Source organism: Acanthochromis polyacanthus, chromosome 22, assembly GCF_021347895.1.
Source record: "Acanthochromis polyacanthus isolate Apoly-LR-REF ecotype Palm Island chromosome 22, KAUST_Apoly_ChrSc, whole genome shotgun sequence".
NCBI lineage: Eukaryota > Metazoa > Chordata > Actinopteri > Pomacentridae > Acanthochromis > Acanthochromis polyacanthus.
Genome location: NC_067134.1, coordinates 29,950,015 through 29,971,754, shown reverse-complemented (window position 1 = coordinate 29,971,754; position 21,740 = coordinate 29,950,015). Strand labels below are relative to the sequence as shown.

The 21,740-nt window shown below is 40.4% G+C and overlaps 2 protein-coding genes and 1 long non-coding RNA gene across 6 annotated transcripts in view; 2 read left to right on the top strand and 1 right to left on the bottom strand.

Moving 5' to 3' along the window:
- Nucleotides 1–21,740, bottom strand: part of LOC127531863 (zinc finger protein 665-like) — a 149,680-nt gene that overhangs the window by 5,304 nt on the left and 122,636 nt on the right. The window contains exons 1-4 of one of the 4 annotated variants that reach the window (XM_051942101.1): nt 18,669–18,895; nt 15,937–16,102; nt 15,504–15,605; nt 5–180 (exon numbers count right to left, since the gene is read on the bottom strand). In XM_051942101.1, coding sequence (XP_051798061.1) covers nt 5–180; nt 15,504–15,521 — 194 coding nt within the window. In that variant the 5' untranslated portion in view covers nt 15,522–15,605; nt 15,937–16,102; nt 18,669–18,895. Of the gene's footprint in view, nt 1–4; nt 181–15,503; nt 15,606–15,936; nt 16,103–18,668; nt 18,896–21,740 lie in introns of those variants that run through there. The other 3 variants (XM_051942102.1, XM_051942100.1, XM_051942104.1) reach the window with 3 other exon arrangements.
- Nucleotides 1–21,740, top strand: part of LOC127531862 (NACHT, LRR and PYD domains-containing protein 3-like) — a 116,636-nt gene that overhangs the window by 22,728 nt on the left and 72,168 nt on the right. The gene's annotated exons all lie outside the window — the stretch shown is intronic.
- On the top strand, nt 19,682–21,232 carry LOC127531880 (uncharacterized). The gene is made up of 2 exons (XR_007939117.1): nt 19,682–20,107; nt 20,426–21,232. It is a non-coding gene; the product is annotated as an uncharacterized LOC127531880 (long non-coding RNA).

Below are 21,740 nucleotides of genomic sequence, written 5' to 3'. Positions count from 1 at the left end.
ACACCTGAATGGTTTGTCCACAGTGTGAATACGTTTGTGAATTCTTAGCTTTGTTGCTGTGATAAAAGTCTTGCCACATTGCTCACAACTCAGTGATTCATCTCTTTTTGCTGTTGTTGCTGAACCATCCTTATCCTCCTCAGAGGTCCCACATCTCACTCCATTGCTGTGTTTACATTTCTGTAGCAAAAGACAAAGATAAAAACAGAGGCAGTGATGGAAGAGCAATCATGAAAAAAATTGAACCTCAAAGTCTCAATTCCATGTATTTGGACACGAGGCTGAAACAAGATCAAGAATCTGCAGACATGCTAGCAGCTTTGTCATTAGAAACCTAGAAATGTGTCAACAGCACACTCACAATGTCAACAAAACTATTTTCACAGGCCCATAGTTTTCAGCTTTCTGCACGGTAGTTTTAGAATATTGGGTAGTAAAATCTGTCGATCACCGTGAAAAGCAAAGCAGAGCTGGGACTGATGGGATTGTACCACAAGAATCTCTTGATCCCCAGACTTTCCGTTAAGTAACATTACTGGAGAAATGTACAATATGAAAAGCATACAACATCAATGTCCAGATTTCGGTCTTAATGGCAGCAGGGTCAATTCAGACCACCAGCACTTTCTTGTTTCTCCTAGGGGATCAGATGTTGATACCAGTCGAGAAAAGATCTGTAATTCTGCCACTGAATTCTGGATTTGACCCCAACGACCCGGGCAATTTGTTGTGTAGCAGTTACACAAGCATTCACCATCAAACAACAAAAGCAACAAAACAGTAAAACAGTTAAAGGAATAGCAACGATTAAAGGAAATGTTTGAAAAATTTAAAAAACACAGTAAAAGAATTCCAAGCAAAATAAAAGCATTTAAAGAAAAATCAAACAAAACATAAGACAGACAGGGACATCGGCAGCAATCTTGGTCATTTAGTCAGACGTAGTAAAAGTTTTCAATAAACGGCCACCGATGTAATCAGGTAGAGGACTTTTCTTTGGTCTGTACTGTTTGAGACACCAGATTACATTGCCCACATCAAGAAAGGGATTCTGTGGAGAGGCTGACCTGAGACAGTTTTTAGACTCAGCCTGTTTAGCCCTAAAATCATGGGAGTCAAACCTGACATAAAAACTGTTTAGACTTTGAGTCAGTTCAAAATCAGAATTATAACCACTGAGCTGAACTCTCTCACTGACACATTAATTAGTCCCAGTGATCAGATTCAGGCCATCCCGGACTGAACTGAGGTTGTTCATTTTGAGCTGAGACTCAAGTTTGTCTTTGTGTCCAACCTGCCTCCTTCCATTTCACCCCCCGCCCTGGACCCAGTGCGTTGCGTCGTGTCGGGCCGGAGAGGGCATGAATTTTAAACAACATGTCACCACTCCCACACGTAAAAAAGGAAATACTTTAGATATTATTTTAACTTATGGACTGTCAGCAAACATCACTGCAGTGACTGATGTTTGTTTTAGTGATCATTTTGTTTATTCTTTGATGTGTGCTATTTTAACAAGCAAGAAATTCCAGAACGAATTGTTAGGAAACGCTATCTTACTGCAGAAGTGGCTGCAAATTTTATTGAAATTTTAAGAGATACCCCTCCGGATATTTTGCCCTCTTCTTGTGATTTTATTGTCGATGGTTTTAACAGTAAACTCAAATCAGCCCTTGACAGGGTGGCTCCAGTTAAATTCAAAACATTAAAAACAAAACCAACACCTCCATGGAGAGGAGAAGAAATTTTACAATTAAAAAGAAAGTGTCGCATCGCTGAAAGGAGATGGAGAAAAAACAAATTAACAGTCAACTACCAAATTTTTCCAGAGCAAATGTCAACGTACAATAATGCAATTAAAAAAGCAAGAAGAAATCATTTTTCAAATCTAATAGCAGAAAACCACAATAATCCTAAAATCCTCTTCTCAACCATTGATCATTTAATTCACCCTGTTTTTAACCTTCCTCTGGACTTTTCCTCAAAGTCAATGAGTGAAGATTTTGCTGTCCACTTCTGCAGTAAAATCGAGTCAATAAGAACAAATCTCTCCTGCACCCAACCTAAAATTTTTTACACCCCCAAGCTTTTATTCTCTAATGAGGAGACACTGGAGAGTTTTGTCCTGGTTGATGCTGAAATGCTTGACAAGGTTGTCTCACATCTAAAACCAGCAACATGCCTTTTAGATCCCATCCCCACATCCTTTTTTAAACAAATTTATGAGTCTTTTAAACCAGATCTTCTTAATATTATTAATTATTCTCTTCAGACGGGTGTTTTTGCTTCTGCTTTTAAAAAAAGCTGTGGTCAAACCCCTTCTGAAGAGAAACAATTTAGATCCATCTATTTTAGATAACTACAGGCCAGTTTCCAATCTGCCATTTTAAGTACAATTCTAGAAAAACTTGTTTTTAACCAATTAAATGATTTTATGAACGTTTTAAACATCTGTGAAATCTATCAGTCTGGCTTTAGGGCCAGTCACAGCACAGGGATGGCCTTAGTAAAAATAGTGAATGATCTCAGGACCAACATGGATCAAAAACTGACCTCTGTGCTTGTGCTGCTCGACCTGAGCGCAGCTTTCGACACAGTAGATCACCAAATTCTTTTAAATAGACTCAGTGGCTTTATTGGAATCTCTGGCACTGTTTTTAATTGGTTTAAATCATATCTCACTGACAGAAAGTTTTATGTGAACATAGGGGAATACCAGTCAGGACTCTATAATGTTAGCTGTGGCATCCCCCAGGGTTCAATTTTAGGTCCCACACTTTTTAATATTTATATGTTGCCTTTAGGTGATGTCATCAGGAGACACGGCATCAACTTTCATAGCTATGCTGATGACACGCAACTTTACATCGCTGTGTCTCCTGATGACTCAGGGCCCATCGATGCCCTTTTTAATTGTATTTTAGATGTCAGGTCTTGGATGGCAGACAACTTTCTTCAGCTCAACCAGGACAAAACCCAGGTTTCAGTCATTGGTACAGGTCCACACAGAGAGAGAAACTGGAGAGCAAACTCTGAGCACTGTCTTTTAATCCATGTTAGCACATCAAAAATCTTGAGTTTTATTTGATTCAGACCTTAGCTTTGACCTGCACATAAGAGATATTACGAAAAAATCATTTTATCATTTAAAGAACATCTCCAGAGTGTTCTCCAGTTTCTCTCTCAGGCCAATGCAGAGACTCTTATTCACGCTTTTATTACGTGCAGAATTGACTATTGCAATGCTCTTCTTTCTGGTCTTCCAAAAAAAACATTTCACAGCTACAGCTGCTGCAAAATTCAGCTACACGCATGCTGACAAAGACCAGAAGGAGAGCTCACATTACTCCAATTTTAAAGTCTCTGCATTGGCTGCCTGTATCTTTTAGAATTGATTTTAAGATTCTTTTACTAGTTTTTAAGTCTTTAAATGGTCTTGCTCCTTTTTATTTATCCAATTTGCTTTTACCCTATGAACCCAGTAGAGCCCTCAGGTCTTCAGGTAGTGGTCTTTTAATAGTCCCTAAAGTCAGAACTAAAACATACGGTGAAGCCTCTTTTATTATTACGGCCCCCGTCTGTGGAACAGCCTACCTGAAGACCTGAGGGCAGCACCTACTGTTCATATTTTTAAAATAAAAACTCAAGACCTACATTTTTAGTCTGGCTTTTAGCTAATCATATTTATAAATATCATTTGATCTTATTTCTTTATTTATTCATTTTTATTTAATTTATTTATTTATTTATATTGCTATTTTAGTCTTAATGAAAGATGGCATTTTCTCAGTCCTCTTTTTATGTTTTTATGTTAAAATCTGTCCCACATATCTTTGTGTGTGTGTGTGTGTGTGTGTGTGTGTGTGTGTGTGTGTGTGTGTGTGTGTGTGTGTGTGTGTTCTTGTACTTGCTACATTGTGAGAACCATTTTCTGCATTTAACTATCAAAGTGAGGACATTTTTACAAAGTGAGGACATTTTGGCCGGTCCTCACTTTGAAACAGCCATGTTTGAGGGTGAAGACTTGTTTTTAGAGAACAGGTATGAATTGAGGTTTGGTTAGGGTGAGGATTAGGGTTAGGCGATCAGTTGTGATGGTTAAGGTTAGGGTAAGGCTCTAGGAAATGCATTACGCCTGTGGATGTCCTCACTAAGATAGAAGTACAAACATGTGTGTGTGTGTGTGTGTGTGTGTGTGTGTGTGTGTGTGTGTGTGTGTGTGTGTGTGTGTGTGTGTGTGTGTGTGTGTGTGAGACTGTGAGTGAGAGAGTGAGAGTGTGAGAGTGTGTGTGAGTGTGTTTGCTGTATGTGGATTGGTGGGTTGGAGGGGTGGTTGTATTTCTCATTTTTAATTTATTTTGTCCTTTTATTTCTATGTAAAGCAGTTTGTGGTACAAATTTTGTATGAAAAGTGCTATACAAATAAAGTTTGATTGATTGATTGTATTGTCTTGTCTTTGTGGGTCCTGATCTCCTGCTTTATTTCCTTCTGTCGGTTATACAGATTTAGTGCATTTCCTTCTCTGAAGACTGTTTTCTTTCTGTACAGTAGGTCTTTAAGATTCTTAGAAAGCCATGGCTTAGTGTTCGGATATAGTTTAACATTTTTTTCAGGAATAACACTGGTTTCACAGTCTGTGACCCAGCTGCTCACAACATCAGTTGGTTCATCAATATCAGCTGAGGACTCCTTAAACACGTCCCAGTCAGTAACCTCCAGACATCCCTGCAGAGTGTGACAAACTTTCATTCTGATGTTCTGCACTTTGCCTTGCTTCAGTATAGTGGTAGACAGGGATAAGGAGGATGCAGTTGTGGTCAGAGGAACCCAGAGGAGGGAGGGGGATGGACTTAGAAGCAACTAGGGCTGGACTCGAATATCTCGAATATCCGGATATTAATTTTGGTTTCCGAATATTCGCCCCCACCCCCCCCACCCCGGACGCTACCGGGCGGCAAGAATATGCGGCGTTACTGTCTTCCCTCCGCCTTTGGTCCATCGGCACATATGGGCTCATCTCGTCGTGTGATCACATAAACACATACACATATGTCTATGTGATCACCCACTCCTCCCTCCAGACGAAAATATTCGGAGCTCCTCTCTTCCTTGTGCCTTCGGCCCAATTCGGCTCATCCCACCGTGTTCTTCGGCTCATTTCGGCTCCTCCATTCGTGTTTGTAAACACCACGCGAATGGCCGGGTGGCTGCAGACTCTGACGTCGCGCTTCACTTCGTTGCATAAACACAACACAAGATGCTGAAGACCTCCACTGTTTGGGAATTCTTCAGTCAACTGAAGACAAAACGAAGGCAAAATTTGGACCCGGGAGACCAGACGAACGGATCCGAATATTCGGGCCGTCTCCACCAAGCGGCGCGGATGCGCACAACCCCCACCCCGTCGGACGTTACGGGGCGGAACGAATATTCGAATATTCGTCTTTAATAGGGCCCGAATATTCGGAGGCCAGAAACCACTATTCGGGCGAGCCCGAGAAGCAACTTTCACATTGTTGTAACTAGGCATGCCGCGATTTTTGAAAAACACGATTTAAATCAGTTTTTTTAGTGATTTGAATCGATTTAATTAAACCATGAATCGCGGTGTGGCCTCCACGCCAGCAGAGGGCGCACTCGAGCAAAACTACGTTCTCTATATGTGGCGCCACTCCAGCGACAACGGGAAAAAAGATAAAAGGGAGAACAGGGGGGCGAGTGGGCTAACTTGGCAAAGACTGGTTTATCGGAAAAGTTTTTATTCATCATTTATTTATTTATTTATTTAATGTGGGATGTTTTTTCATTCATTTTATTTTAAGAGAAAATATATTTTAAGTCATTCTTTATTTTTTGTAATTCGGAATTTATTAGGGTCCGAGCACCGAGGGTGCCGAGGACAGGCGGTGCAAGGGCACCGACTGTCCAAGGCACCAGCGGTGCCAAGGACCCTATTGAAACCCTAGGGTTTATTATTAGGGTCCGAGCACCGAGGGTGCGAAGGACAGGCGGTGCAAGGGCACCGACTGTCCAAGGCACCAGCGGTGCCAAGGACCCTATTGAAACCCTCGGGTTTATAAGGGTCCGAGCACCGAGGGTGCGAAGGACAGGCGGTGCCAGGGCACCGACTGTCCAAGGCACCAGCGGTGCCAAGGACCCTATTGAAACCCTAGGGTTTATTATTATTAGGGTCCGAGCACCGAGGGTGCGAAGGACAGGCGGTGCCAAGGCACCGACTGTCCAAGGCACCAGCGGTGCCAAGGACCCTATTGAAACCCTCGGGTTTATTATTATTTTTTTTTTATTTTTTTTTTTCTCCCGTAAAGTAAATTGGCTTTTTGGCGGTCTTATCATACTCCAAAACGCGTGAAATTTGGCATGCACATCAGGACTGGCAAAAAATTTGATATTTTATGGGAGTTGCGCATGTGCGTGGCAAAATGGCTCTATAGCGCCACCTGCAAAGTTGAAAAATTAGTCATTAGGCCAACTGCCACAATGTTTCATGTACAGCTACAATATTTGGTGGGCATATGCACAACATCAGGACACACCAAAAAGTCAATGACAGCCACGCCCTAAACCCAACAGGAAGTCGGCCATCTTGAATTTGCTGTAAATTTTTCAAACTTAATCGCTCCTCGGGAAATGAATTGCCTTTTTGGCGGCCTTATCATGAACCAAAACGCGTGAAATTTGGCGTGCACATCAGGACTGGCGAAAAATTTGATATTTTATGGGAGTTGCGCATATGTGTGGAAAAATGGCTCTATAGCGCCACCTGCAAAATTGAAAAAGTGGTCATTAGGCCAACTTCCACAATGTTTTATTTACAGCTACAATATTTGGTGGGCATATGCACCACATCAGGACACACCAAAAAGTCAATCACAGCCACACCCTAAACCCAACAGGAAGTCGGCCATCTTGAATTTGCTGTACATTTGTCAAAATTTATAGCTCCTAGTGGATAAGTCTGAGAGAACTGAAATTTGGCCAGTACATGCACCAGACCTTTCTGATGAAAAGTTATCAAAAACTCAACCAGAAGCCAAAAGGTGTGGCCATGGCGGAGCCTCAAACAACTGATCCTTCGCCATGAAACAGGAATTGGTGTCTAATTCTTCTCAACATGCTCCAATCTGCCTGAAACTTTACATGTATGATGACAGTCCTGTCCTGATGTCATCCACATAGGGATATTCATTGACAGTCATAGCGCCACCTTGTGGTTTCAGGAAATAGACATCTTTTACACTTTCATGCCCTATTGTTACCCGGTTGATCATATTCACTTCAAATGCAGTGACAACAGCCTAAACACATTGATGATGCATCCCAGTGAAAATGGTGACTTGTCATCAAAGGGCGTGTCTGTGGCGGCCAAACCAATTTCGATGTTTCGCCATGAAAATTTAACGATTCATATCTCAGCTGAACAACATCCTATCTGCCTCAGACTTCACATGCTGGATACCAGGTCCAGTCTGAACACATCCACACTCATAAATTTTGAAAAAGTCATAGCGCCACCTGTTGGTAATAGTAAGTTTAAGGCCTTATATTTTCAGGTACAATGGCCCCAAACTTGGTGATATCATGCTGGAAATTGGTCAGTCGAGTCTTCACCTCTCGACAATCACACACTGTGAAGGGTGTGACATTTCATGCAACGCTGTTGCCGTAGCAACCAAATATCGCCATGAAAAACAAAGCCCTTTCTGACAGGTTAGGAATACTCCAATGCTCACAAAAATTACCACACACATCACCATTGACCCAAGGAACAACACCGTATGCATCTCGGCACTGCACATGCTATAGCGCCCCCTACAGTATTTTTAACAAACAGCCCCCCCAGCACGTTTCACCTACATCCATGAAATTTGGGAGGCTTATAAAGCACATCAGGACGCACAAAAAAGCCTCTTGGAGCCATGTCCTAAACCCAACAGGAAGTCGGCCATCTTGGATTAATTGTGAGATTTTTGATGATTTTTCTCATTTTTGAGAGTTAATACCTCCTAGGGGATAATTCCAGGAGACCTGAAATTTTGTCAGTCCACACAGCAGGACTTGGTTTGGAAAAGTTATCAAAAGTTTAACCAGAAGCCAAATGGCGTGGCCATGGCGACCATTAGAGTTTTGATGCTTCGCCATGAAACAACAACTGCTGTATAACTCTCCTCTGCATGCTCCAATCTGCCTCAAACTTTCCATGTGTGATCACAATCCAATCCTGATCACATCTACAGGCCAACAGACACTCTCAGTTGCAGCGCCACCTGTTGGAGGGACAATAAATGCTGTATAACTGGCCTCTACATGATCAAATCAGCCTGAAACTTTTCATGAGAGATCAGAGTCCAACCCTCATCGCATCCACTGTTTGAAATACACTCTGAGTTACAGCGCCACCTGGTGGATAGACAGGAAATGCTCTATAACTGCTCTGAACATGCTACAGTCTGGCTGAAATTTTACATGTATGATTGGACTCTGGTCCAGATGCGATTCAGAGGCCGACATACACTCTCAGTCACAGCGCCACCTGGTGGACGTGCGTGGATTCACCGACCAGCGTGGATGCGAGGACCCGTCCATCGCTGCTTGCAGCTTTAATTAGGGTCCGAGCACCGAGGGTGCGAAGGACAGGCGGTGCCAGGGCACCGACTGTCCAAGGCACCAGCGGTGCCAAGGACCCTATTGAAACCCTCGGGTTTATTAGGGTCCGAGCACCGAGGGTGCGAAGGACAGGCGGTGCCAGGGCACCGACTGTCCAAGGCACCAGCGGTGCCAAGGACCCTATTGAAACCCTAGGGTTTATTATTATTATTATTTTTTTTTTTTTTTTTCTCCCGTAAAGTAAATTGGCTTTTTGGCGGCCTTATCATACTCCAAAACGCGTGAAATTTGGCATGCACATCAGGACTGGCGAAAAATTTGATATTTTATGGGAGTTGTGCATGTGCGTGGCAAAATGGCTCTATAGCGCCACCTGCAAACTTGAAAAAGTAGTCATTAGGCCAACTGCCACAATGTTTCATGTACAGCTACAATATTTGGTGGGCATATGCAGAACATCTGGACACACCAAAAAGTCAATTACAGCCACGCCCTAAACCCAACAGGAAGTCGGCCATCTTCAATTTGCTGTAAATTTTTCAAACTTAATCGCTCCTCGGGAAATGACTTGCCTTTTTGGCGGCCTTATCATGAACCAAAACGCGTGAAATTTGGCGTGCACATCAGGACTGGCGAAAAATTTGATATTTTATGGGAGTTGCGCATATGTGTGGAAAAATGGCTCTATAGCGCCACCTGCAAAATTGAAAAAGTGGTCATTAGGCCAACTTCCACAATGTTTTATTTACAGCTACAATATTTGGTGGGCATATGCACCACATCAGGACACACCAAAAAGTCAATCACAGCCACACCCTAAACCCAACAGGAAGTCGGCCATCTTGAATTTGCTGTACATTTGTCAAAATTTATAGCTCCTAGTGGATAAGTCTGAGAGAACTGAAATTTGGCCAGTACATTCACCAGACCTTTCTGATGAAAAGTTATCAAAAACTCAACCAGAAGCCAAAAGGTGTGGCCATGGCGGAGCCTCAAACAACTGATCCTTCGCCATGAAACAGGAATTGGTGTCTAATTCTTCTCAACATGCTCCAATCTGCCTGAAACTTTACATGTACGATGACAGTCCTGTCCTGATGTCATCCACATAGGGATATTCATTGACAGTCATAGCGCCACCTTGTGGTTTCAGGAAATAGACATCTTTTACACTTTCATGCCCTATTGTTACCCGGTTGATCATATTCACTTCAAATGCAGTGACAACAGCCTAAACACATTGATGATGCATCCCAGTGAAAATGGTGACTTGTCATCAAAGGGCGTGTCTGTGGCGGCCAAACCAATTTCGATGTTTCGCCATGAAAATTTAACGATTCATATCTCAGCTGAACAACATCCTATCTGCCTCAGACTTCACATGCTGGATACCAGGTCCAGTCTGAACACATCCACACTCATAAATTTTGAAAAAGTCATAGCGCCACCTGTTGGTAATAGTAAGTTTAAGGCCTTATATTTTCAGGTACAATGGCCCCACACTTGGTGATATCATGCTGGAAATTGGTCAGTCGAGTCTTCACCTCTTGACAATCACACACTGTGAAGGGTGTGACATTTCATGCAACGCTGTTGCCGTAGCAACCAAATATCGCCATGAAAAACAAAGCCCTTTCTGACAGGTTAGGAATACTCCAATGCTCACTAAAATTACCACACACATCACCATTGACCCAAGGAACAACACTGTATGCATCTCGGCACTGCACATGCTATAGCGCCCCCTACAGTATTTTTAACAAACAGCCCCCCCAGCACGTTTCACCTACATCCATGAAATTTGGGAGGCTTATAGAGCACATCAGGACGCACAAAAAAGCCTCTTGGAGCCATGTCCTAAACCCAACAGGAAGTCGGCCATCTTGGATTAATTGTGAGATTTTTGATGATTTTTCTCATTTTTGAGAGTTAATACCTCCTAGGGGATAATTCCAGGAGACCTGAAATTTTGTCAGTCCACACAGCAGGACTTGGTTTGGAAAAGTTATCAAAAGTTTAACCAGAAGCTAAATGGCGTGGCCATGGCGACCATTAGAGTTTTGATGCTTCGCCATGAAACAACAACTGCTGTATAACTCTCCTCTGCATGATCCAATCTGCCTCAAACTTTCCATGTGTGATCACAATCCAATCCTGATCACATCTACAGGCCAACAGACACTCTCAGTTGCAGCGCCACCTGTTGGAGGGACAATAAATGCTGTATAACTGGCCTCTACATGATCAAATCAGCCTGAAACTTTTCATGAGTGATCAGAGTCCAGCCCTCATCACATCCACTGATTGAAAAACACTCTGAGTTACAGCGCCACCTGGTGGTGGATGGGCAGGAAATGCTGTATAACTAGTCTGAACATGCTCCAATCTGGCTGAAATTTTACGTGTGATTAAACTCTGGTCCAGATGTGATTCAGAGGCCAGCACACACTCTCAGTCACAGCGCCACCTGGTGAACGTGCATGGATTCGCCGACCAGCGTGGATGCGAGGACCCGTCCATCGCTGCTTGCAGCTTTAATTATTTTTTTTTTTTTTTTTCTCCCGTAAAGTAAATTGGCTTTTTGGCGGCCTTATCATACTCCAAAACGCGTGAAATTTGGCATGCACATCAGGACTGGCGAAAATTTTGATGTTTTATGGGAGTTGTGCATGTGTGTGGCAAAATGGCTCTATAGCGCCACCTGCAAAATTGAAAAGTGGTCATTAGGCCAACTTCCACAATGTTTCATTTACAGCTACAATATTGGGTGGGCATATGCACCACATCAGGACACACCAAAAAGTCAATCACAGCCACGCCCTAAACCCAACAGGAAGTCGGCCATCTTGAATTTGCTGTAAATTGTCAAAATTACTTTTTCCCGGCAAATGAATTTCCTTTTTGGGGGCCTTATCATATCCCAAAACATGTGAAATTTGGCATGCACATCAGGACTGGCGAAAAATTTGATATTTTATGGGAGTTGCGCATATGTGTGGCAAAATGGCTCTATAGCGCCACCTGCAAAATTGAAAAAGTGGTCATTAGGCCAACTTCCACAAAGTTTCATTTACAGCTACAATATTTGGTGGGCATATGCACCACATCAGGACACACCAAAAAGTCAATGACAGCCACGCCCTAAACCCAACAGGAAGTCGGTCATCTTGAATTTGCTGTACATTTTTCAAAATGAATAGCTCCGAGGGGGTAAGTCTGAGAGAACTGAAATTTGGCCAGTACATGCACCAGACCTTTCTGATGAAAAGTTATCAAAAACTCAACCAAAAGCCAAAAAGTGTGGCCATGGCAGAGCCTCAAACAACTGATCCTTCGCCATGAAACAGGAAGTGGTGTCTAATTCTTCTCAACATGCTCCAATCTGCCTGAAACTTTACATGTATGATGACAGTCCTGTCCTGATGTCATCCACATAGGGATATTCATTGACAGTCATAGCGCCACCTTGTGGTTTCAGGAAATAGACATCTTTTACACTTTCATGCCCTATTGTTACCCGGTTGATCATATTCACTTCAAATGCGGTGACAACAGGCTGAACACATTGATGATGCATCCCAGTGAAAATGGTGACTTGTCATCAAAGGGCGTGTCTGTGGCGGCCAAACCAATTTCGATGTTTCGTCATGAAAATTTAACGATTCATATCTCAGCTGAACAACATCCTATCTGCCTCAGACTTCACATGCTGGATACCAGGTCCAGTCTGAACACATCCACACTCATAAATTTTGAAAAAGTCGTAGCGCCACCTGTTGGTAAGTTTAAGGCCTTATATTTTCAGGTACAATGGCCCCAAACTTGGTGATATCATGCTGGAAATTGGTCAGTCGAGTCTTCACCTCTTGACAATCACACACTGTGAAGGGTGTGACATTTCATGCAACGCTGTTGCCGTAGCAACCAAATATCGCCATGAAAAACAAAGCCCTTTCTGACAGATTAGGAATACTCCAATGCTCACTAAAATTACCACACACATCACCATTGACCCAAGGAACAACACTATATGCATCTCGGCACTGCACATGCTACAGCGCCCCCTACAGTATTTTTAACAAACAGCCCCCCCAGCACGTTTCACCTACATCCATGAAATTTGGGAGGCTTATAGAGCACATCAGGACGCACAAAAAAGCCTCTTGGAGCCATGCCCTAAATCCAACAGGAAGTCGGCCATCTTGGATTAATTGTGAGATTTTTGATGATTTTTCTCATTTTTGAGAGTGAATACCTCCTAGGGGATAATTCCAGGAGACCTGAAATTTTGTCAGTCCACACAGCAGGACTTGGTGATGAAAAGTTATCAAAAGTTCAACCAGAAGCCAAATGGTGTGGCCATGGCGACCATCACAGTTTTGATGCTTCGCCATGAATCAACAGCTGCTTTATAACTATCCTCTGAAAGCACCAATCTGCCTCAAACTTTACATGTGTAATCACACTGCAATCCTGATCAATTCCATAGGCCAACATACCCTTTCAGTCATGGCGCCACCTGTTGGATGGACAGGAAATGCTTTATAAGTAGCCTGTACGTTTTCCAATCAGCCTTAAACTTTACATGACTGATCAGAGTCCAACCCTGATCACATCCACTGTTTGAAATACATTCTCAGTCGCAGCGCCACCTGGTGGATAGACAGGAAATGCTCTATAACTGCTCTGAACATGCTACAGTCTGGCTGAAATTTTACATGTATGATTGGACTCTGGTCCAGATGCGATTCAGAGGCCGACATACACTCTCAGTCACAGCGCCACCTGGTGGACGTGCGTGGATTCACCGACCAGCGTGGATGCGAGGACCCGTCCATCGCTGCTTGCAGCTTTAATTTTAAATTGGTATTCAATTTTTGTTCAGACAAAAATAAATATGCCTTTGTTTGTGCCTGGCTTGTCTACCTCAGGAATTTAAAAAAAAAACCATTCTCTGATGCAGTATTTATTTGAAAAGAGTGTAAAAAAAAAAAAAACAAGCTTTGTTATGTTCGTATAATGTCTTAGTTTATGCCTGGTTTTAAATAGAGTTAACTTGATCTGAAATAACGGGGGAAAAAATCTTGATACTGTACTGATTTATTGAAAAGAAGGCAGTAGGCCTATTGTAACAAAAAAGGAAAAAAAACAGGATTTGAGAGTTGACAAAACAGTTTCCACTTTCCAGTCATTTCCTATGCAGGTATAAAGAGGATAGGAAAAAAACAGTATTGTAAAACAAAAAAAAAAAAGAAGAGAACTGATGCAATTTTTTTGTCATTTGCTGCTAGGTCTAATTTGTATTGTAAAGAGCATAAGAGAAAACACTATTGCTAAAAAGAGAAATAATAATAATAATAATAAAAAATCAGTCATTTGCCTTTTGTGTTGTACATGATTCGAAGCGTGATTCGAAGCGTATCGTGAGTTGAGTGAATCGTGGCATGCCTAGTTGTAACAGATCAAAGATTTTGTCTCATCTAGTGGGGCATGTGATGTACTGATGGAAGTCTCTCAGTGTCTGTTTTAGTGTGCAGTGGTTCATGTCTCCCAGACTGATGTTAGGGGAGTTGGACTGAAGTGTCTGGATGACCTGATGGATAAGCCCACAGGCATTTATTTCACTGGCCTTTGGACAGATATAGACAAGTTTCACAAATATCTGTGGAAGTTTCTGAGGCAGATATGGAGGGCACAGTGAAACAGAAAGCAGTTCTAAGTCAGTAGTGCACAGTTTCTTAAGCCCAAGCTTTCATTTGCTGGCTGATGTTGCTTCAATATTTCCACATAATGTTCTATCCTCTTGATGCCATCTATTTTGTGAAGTGCACCAGTCCCTCCTGCAGCAAAAACACTCCCACAACATGGTGCTGCCACCCCCATGCTTCACAGTTGGGATGGTGTACTCAGGCCATCCTCAGCCAGCATCTTCACAAGATCGTTTGCTTTTGTTCTGGGGTTGATGAGCACATTTCCCTCCAAAACAATCCTAACCTTAACCAATCTCCATCTTGAGCAGTAGGATTGCTTGACATTCCCATGGTGTTGATCTGTGCATGTAATTGTTTGGACAGATAAACGTCAAACCACAGCAATCTGGAAACTGCACCCAAGGATGAACCACACCAGTGGAGGCCCACAAATGTCTTCCTGATGTCTTGGCTGATTTCTTTAGATTTTCTAATGTCGTCACACAAGGAAGCAGTGGGTTTGAGGTGTGCCTGAAAATACATCTTAATCTATCAAAAGCTTTCAAAGTCAGGACATCATCTTGAAGGCATAGCAATCTTAATGTGTGCAAACTTCTGACTGTGAATAAAATAATAAAAATTCTCTAAAAAAAAAATCTCTCTTTCGTTATTCTGGCATTTAAAGATAATTTTGGTCATCTTAACTGACAAAACAGGAGAAGCATTGCCAGATTTAATGTCAGATCGTGTAAATTAAAAAAAACGGGTTATGTGTCATTTATACAGTGTAAGTAAACTTCTGGGTTCAACTGTCTGAATTTCTTGAGAAGGAAAAGGCTGGTAAACTCACAATGCTCAAAAGTATTATTCTCTACCAAAGAAAATGCTGCTCTTTACCTTCCTGAACAACTTGCTTGAAAAACAAGACTTTTCTTCCGTTACTTATCTTCATCACCATGTAAGACATTTTCAGAAAGTATGATCAGCAGCTAGTTCAGCCTCAAACAAAAAACAAGCAGCTTCCTAGCAGTCCACCATTATATCCTCAGTACAGCTGCTTCTGCAGAGCTACATCTCTCCAGCCAACGTCACCTGGCTTTGGTCGGCCCATCTAACCAACTGGAGCAACTTTAGACATTTTAAGCAACAAATTAATGATAATAATGTAACAGTGATATGTTTCTCACTTTTTGTGAAGAATCCATGTTTCCTCCGTTGTTGAGTTCAGACTAAATGGCTGCCAACATTCCTCTGCTCCTCCGTCAGACTCTCCTCCTCCTGCCAATCACCTGTCACATCAAACACATCTTCATTAGGATACCACTCTATACACAAGTGTCAGAGTGTCCCATATGTTCATCAGCCAACACAGAGGACACATTTCAACTCAATAGTTCACTTTTAGCTCTTTTCACTTTCACCTAAAACTGATACAAATGAACTTAAACTGTTAAAAATAAGGAACATAGACAGAAAACAGACATGGAAAAAGAGAATAAAGAGAACATAAAGATGCTACTGCAGGTGATTCAAGACAGGACTGCTGGTAGAAAACTGTTCATGCTGTAAGTTAGTGAATGTATTTTACTGCTCAGTGTTCTGTTTAAAGGCAGCTCTCACTCTCTGTTCTTTGCACTCTCCCATAGTGTCAAGTGTCCTCCCACTTTCAATGACAGGCGATTCTCATTGATGATTTTTCTCACAGTTTGTGCAGTTTCCCCACTTGAAAAATGATGATCATCTACCCAGGGTTTGAGCAGGACTCCACTCATCAATCAGACAGTTGCTTTCAGAACACAAAAGGACAATGTTCACATCACTGTATTCAGCAAATAGTAACAACCATTCCTCATGGACATTTTCACCACATTGGCAAATGCTGCTCCACTCAATTTATGTTTGTCAACCTCAACACCACATAAACTGAAACGACAAATCATGGCATGAGCAATATTCAACCCAATACTATACCACACATGAATTTATCTGCATTTTAAAGAGTTGATTTTGAATCACAGTTTAACAAATTACTCTGAGCATTTTTAAAACTATTTTATACTTTTTACTTCATGGTTTTAAAAGTATTTAAAGTGCATAAAGTGCTTTTAAAGTGCAATCCTTTCCAGATCCAATAAGAGTCATTCCATGTCAATTCAACAAATGCTTGTTGCACCACTTTCTCAGATCCTCCCAAAAATTTTTTTGGGCTTTATTTGGGTAATTTTATGAACAAATGCAAAGTATTATGGTTATAAACATACAGTATAAGCAGTAATGATCTAATCTAATACCCATAGTCAGTCCAAACTTAATCCTCGCCTATGATTTTAGGGTTTTAAACTACTAAAAAAAGCAATTTATACTCCTTTTACATGGTCAGAATTTTTTCCCCTTCCAAAACTTTTACCCTTCTGGTGAGAAAAGTATAGAAATGAATGAAAATAAAAAATACTGGACTGTGGAATTTCCCAAAATATCCTTATTATTTCATGGGCGACTTTATTTTGGGTTTTTCATGCCTCTATTTTAGGACTTATTCTTGTGAAAAGACATTGAAAGAATGAATTTTCTTCTTTACTAATGAAAGTTGCATAAGGTAAAAGTTTTAAAACATTAAAATAAAGCTTATTTATTGATTTATAGGCTGTTGAACTCAGGTGTAGACCCAAAATAGCCTAACTTTAGGCATTAAAAAGTGCATGTGGGATACATGGTACGCGGTTCAAATTTTTTTTGGAGGAACTAGTATGTGTGAAGTATGTGTGAACTTACTTTCATATTTGTTTCTTGTGCCAAAGATGAGCAACTGCTGAATCAATTTACTATACATTTTGATCCTCGTTTTTGTTTTTAGGAACCATTTACATGACCAACTAAAGATGAAAGATGAATCTGAAGCATCAGCATCGTAGTATAAGTTACAAAGGGCATATCTGAAGTTAATTATTATATAGACATTGTTTTTTCTTTCATACAGTAACTGAATAAGAAGAAATGGCATCACTCCCAGACTGCATTCTCAGGACAGCCTCGGTATCGTATTTGACTTATCAGCTGAATTTGAAGATTTGCAAGTGAAATTCATGCACCCAAAAGGTCCCAGCAAGAAGTTCACATGGCCTAGAAAGGATGACGTAGTGTGGGTGCCTACAGCCCACATCCTCTGTCCAATCACTGCTCCTTCAACACGCCGTGGTGGACAGTACCACATATCTGGTGCAGATGATGGCCTGATTTCAGAGAAATTCAAGCAGTTCAAAGGACAGAAATAGTGGTGTGATAAGTTGGGGACAAATTACATGTTTTACATGGGACCTAAGGCAATATAACTCATTTTAACTGCAATATATTAGTTAGAATTCCTAAAAAAACGCCTATAAAACATAGTGCATTTCTTGGTTAAATTGGCCATGAAGGATTCAAGAAACAATGTTGATACTTCAGATATCAATTATTCGGATGTTTATTGTTATACAGACAAAGTTTCATGTTTCTACTCCATGTCCCACATTGGTTTCTGTGCCAATATATGTATGGTGTTTTTCAGTCTGTTTCATAAATAGGCATCGTTTTGAGGTCTAAGGAGACTAGCTAGCTCTTGGATATTTTTAGGTTAGAGAGAACTTTTAAGGTACTTTGAGATTTTTATAACATATGAACCTTGTTACTTATTAAAATTTGTGAAAAAAATGCCTAAATTCTTGAAAAATGCCATTTTCGCCAAATTTTTAAATTGCCCTGTACCACAGAGAAATGGGTATATTCATTCCAAATTTTTTTTTCCTGCTCTATTGTTAAGGTGTTTGAACCCTTCAGATCACTTGTAAGTCTATATCATCAGTCAGTTCCCAGTATTATCTTCCTAAATCAAGCCTTTCTACCTAACATATCAATTTCCGAGTGGAAAAATAGGGATTTAAATATTTTATAACTTAGCAAATAGCAATCATATGATGTTAAAACTTTGCAAGTAATCTATTCTTATGTTGGGATAGTTAAAAAAAAAGTTTGGAGATGATCAGAGGAGGTCATGCAACAAAATTTCCTCAGATTTGTTGAAATGAGATGGAATGACTCATAAATAAATAAAGGGCATCGTAAAAACCCACCATTACAAACAGGATGAATTCACTGGTCTTAGCTGGAACCCTCTAATTAGCACCAATTAGCCTGCAATCTTATTTTCAACTGAACAATTACAAAACACACGAAAATTATTGGTAAACAGACAAAGTTTACAGCAAGCCGCTCGTGGCTGATCTCCGTGGCTAATGCTAATGCTAACACATACTGCAGTGGCACACATCGGCAGCTTAAACAGTCTTTTAGAGTCTCCAGAATTCTGCTCTTACCGGCTGCAACCCGGATTTTGGAGATGAAGGCAATCCTGCACAGTTTGCCGCAGATCTTGATCCTTTCCCAACAGAAACTCACGGACACTTTGTTTGAACTCGGTCATTCATTCTCAGTTCCTCCTCAGTGCTGCGTGTGTCCCCTTTTTTGCCGCCGGTGGCAAACCTGCAGCCGCAGATTGTTTCCGCCCCAGCTGAGTGTAGGACCTGTGCGTAAATGCTTCTCCTTTGAGTTTTTTTTATTTATTTTATTTTATTAACAATACACAATAAACTTGTACAATTTAACAACCATGGCTTTGGAAGGAAAAACATGAAAAACTCTTAAAATGGGAACAAAGTCAAGAGGTAATAAAATAAAGTAGGTAAACAATAATTAGATAATTAGACAAAAAATAAACAATAGTGCAACAAATTGTGCAAGGGTATGAGTCCGGAACAATAAATTCAGTTTTTAGTTCAAAGGGAGTCATTTTGTTGTTGACTTGAGTCCAGTGGGGTATCACCTATATAAGAAAATAATTTCATGGCTTTAGGACCTTTCATACATTTCAACGATTTTAAATACAATTTAAGTTCATTTTTGAAAAAGGAAAAGCTGGGTGAGCATTTCTGACATTTGCTTTTGTGAATACAGAATTTAGCTATACATAAAATCACATTAATACAGAGTTCTTCTTTTTTGTTATTTAACAGGATACCAAATGTTATATCATCTCTTGAGAAACAGGATGGTGATGAAGGAAATATTTCTTTTATCCATTTCTGTAAATCTTCCCAAAACTTTTGTACTGTCACACAGTGAAAGAAAAGATGGTCTGTTGTTTCTATATCAACATTACAAAATGTACAACTGTTTTCTTGTATATTAAAACGAATTCTAAGTAACTCTTTAGAAGGATAGATGTTGTTCATAATTTTGAAGTGTGTTTCTTTGACCTTAGGAGCAACTGGAAATATGGAATTAGATTTGTGCCAAAAATAATTAAACAAAAATAAATAAATTGCAATATGGAATTAGATTTGTGCCAAAAATAATTAAACAAAAATAAATAAATTGCAAACAAAAAATAAAAATTTGAGAGATATAATCTTACTCAAGCAAAAAAATAATACTTGCAATCAAAATATTTGTGTGACTGTGTAAATATTTAGCCTTTTACTTTTCCAATCATCACTTCTTTTGTTTACAGTTCTGTCTTTTTTCCCTCACTGATCAGAATTTTGTTTTCAATGCCAGCTTTCTCATTTGCGCTGCCTGACATTTTGCTTGCGATTTTTGGCACAAACCTCTCGGGTGGGCGGGCCTTGTGAGGAATGCGTACTCATTGGCTGAATAGTTTTTGAGTGACACCCCGTGCCCCGGATGTTGTTCTGTACAGCGGGGGAATTCGGATGTATGGGATGTACTGTGGTAAGCTACTTTAACGTAAAGAAGTGTAAGTATCTGTCATATGTGTTGTCTGTGTTGAAGTAGCCGTTTTGATGTTGTAGCATCATGCTAATAACATGTTGGAAGCACAGCCAGCTACAGTATATCAACAACAATTTAGCAGCTACACGTTGGCTAACAGAACTTGCTAATGTTATCAAGCGGTGGGGATGGGGTGGAGGGGCATATGTTAAACAGCTCGGTACTCTTAGAAAAAGGAAACAGCTTACTCATTTCTCTGGCTCCCTGTGTTTTAACCCTGGCTTCAAGCCTAGGTATGTTTGAACAGTTTGCACTAGTGTAATTTAACTTCACTGTCTTTCAGCGTATGGAGCTTCTTCTCCAAGATTGCAGCACTGATGGTGACCAAGATGATAGGGTGGTGGTGTCAGACATCCCTTGCCCCCTGTCTGACCATAACTTTGGTATCCTTCAGGGACTAATAGATCCCATCACATCAACTCTGTGTGATCAGGATCTCTATATTCAGACACTTGAGCTTGTGAGGAAACTGAGCGAAGTCTAAAATTCAACAACTGAAATGTTGAACTATCTGCCATTCAGAAGAAGCTTGCTGAAATGCTTCTATGTGGAATGAAATGTACACACATCTAATATTTACCCGTGTGAAGAAATGTTGTGTTTACATTTATATGTAATTAATAATAAAATGTTTCGTCCTGAATTTTTCTGGGTCACCCAGCAAAGACTTAGTCTACACAAAAAAAAAAAAAAAAAAAAAAAGAGATTCTGCTTACAGTTCTGGTCAACTATAAAGCCCAGCTCTTTCATTAATTCTCTATTAAGTTCATTGCAAAGTACATTTTAGACCTTTAAAATATTATATTTTGTAGGAACTTACTGGTTTGCATGATTCCAAATTGTTTCAAGTACTGTCAACTTTCAATATTTTATTTGGAAGTAAATTGTTGTTCGTTCAGTACCTTATTTTGTATGCAAAGTGATGAAACTGCAATAGCAAGTCCATATATTGTGTTTTGTGTTGAAATTGACTAAATACTCTATCCAGCTACACATGAACCTGTAGGGTACTGCTGAAAATAGACTTGGAATTAAAGACAATTCATGAATTGCACATTTTTTTATTTTGCTATTAAATATATTAAACACATTTGTGTATTTTTACTTTTTTATCAGCTGATCTTAACTGGTCCATTTTCAGGAACCACCACAAACTCTGCCAAGAATATCACAACCAATCAAAGTATTAACTAATTCTCAGACAGTAAAAAACTTTTCAGAGAATAAACAAGGATGTGGAACCAACAAATGCTAAATCCACGATCCACTGAAAATAGCTCTGTAAACAACTTTTGGGTTCGCACCACCTGTTGAGAACCACTGTTTTATGTAACAAACATTTGTGCACTGTAGAGGCACATGACAACAACTAATATGCAGATAAACATGAAAATGACACAACAGAATCTTAAGTGTTCTGGCACCATTTGAACCAAACTACACCCTGTAAAATCCTGCACCACATCTCATTGCTGTTAACATGTTTTTCTTGAACTCATCATAATTCACACAGTGTGCAGTTGGAAATGTGATCGTTTCTGTGCATGCGCTGACAAGTGGATAGCAGATCTTGTGGTCTGGCATCCGTTCCAAACACC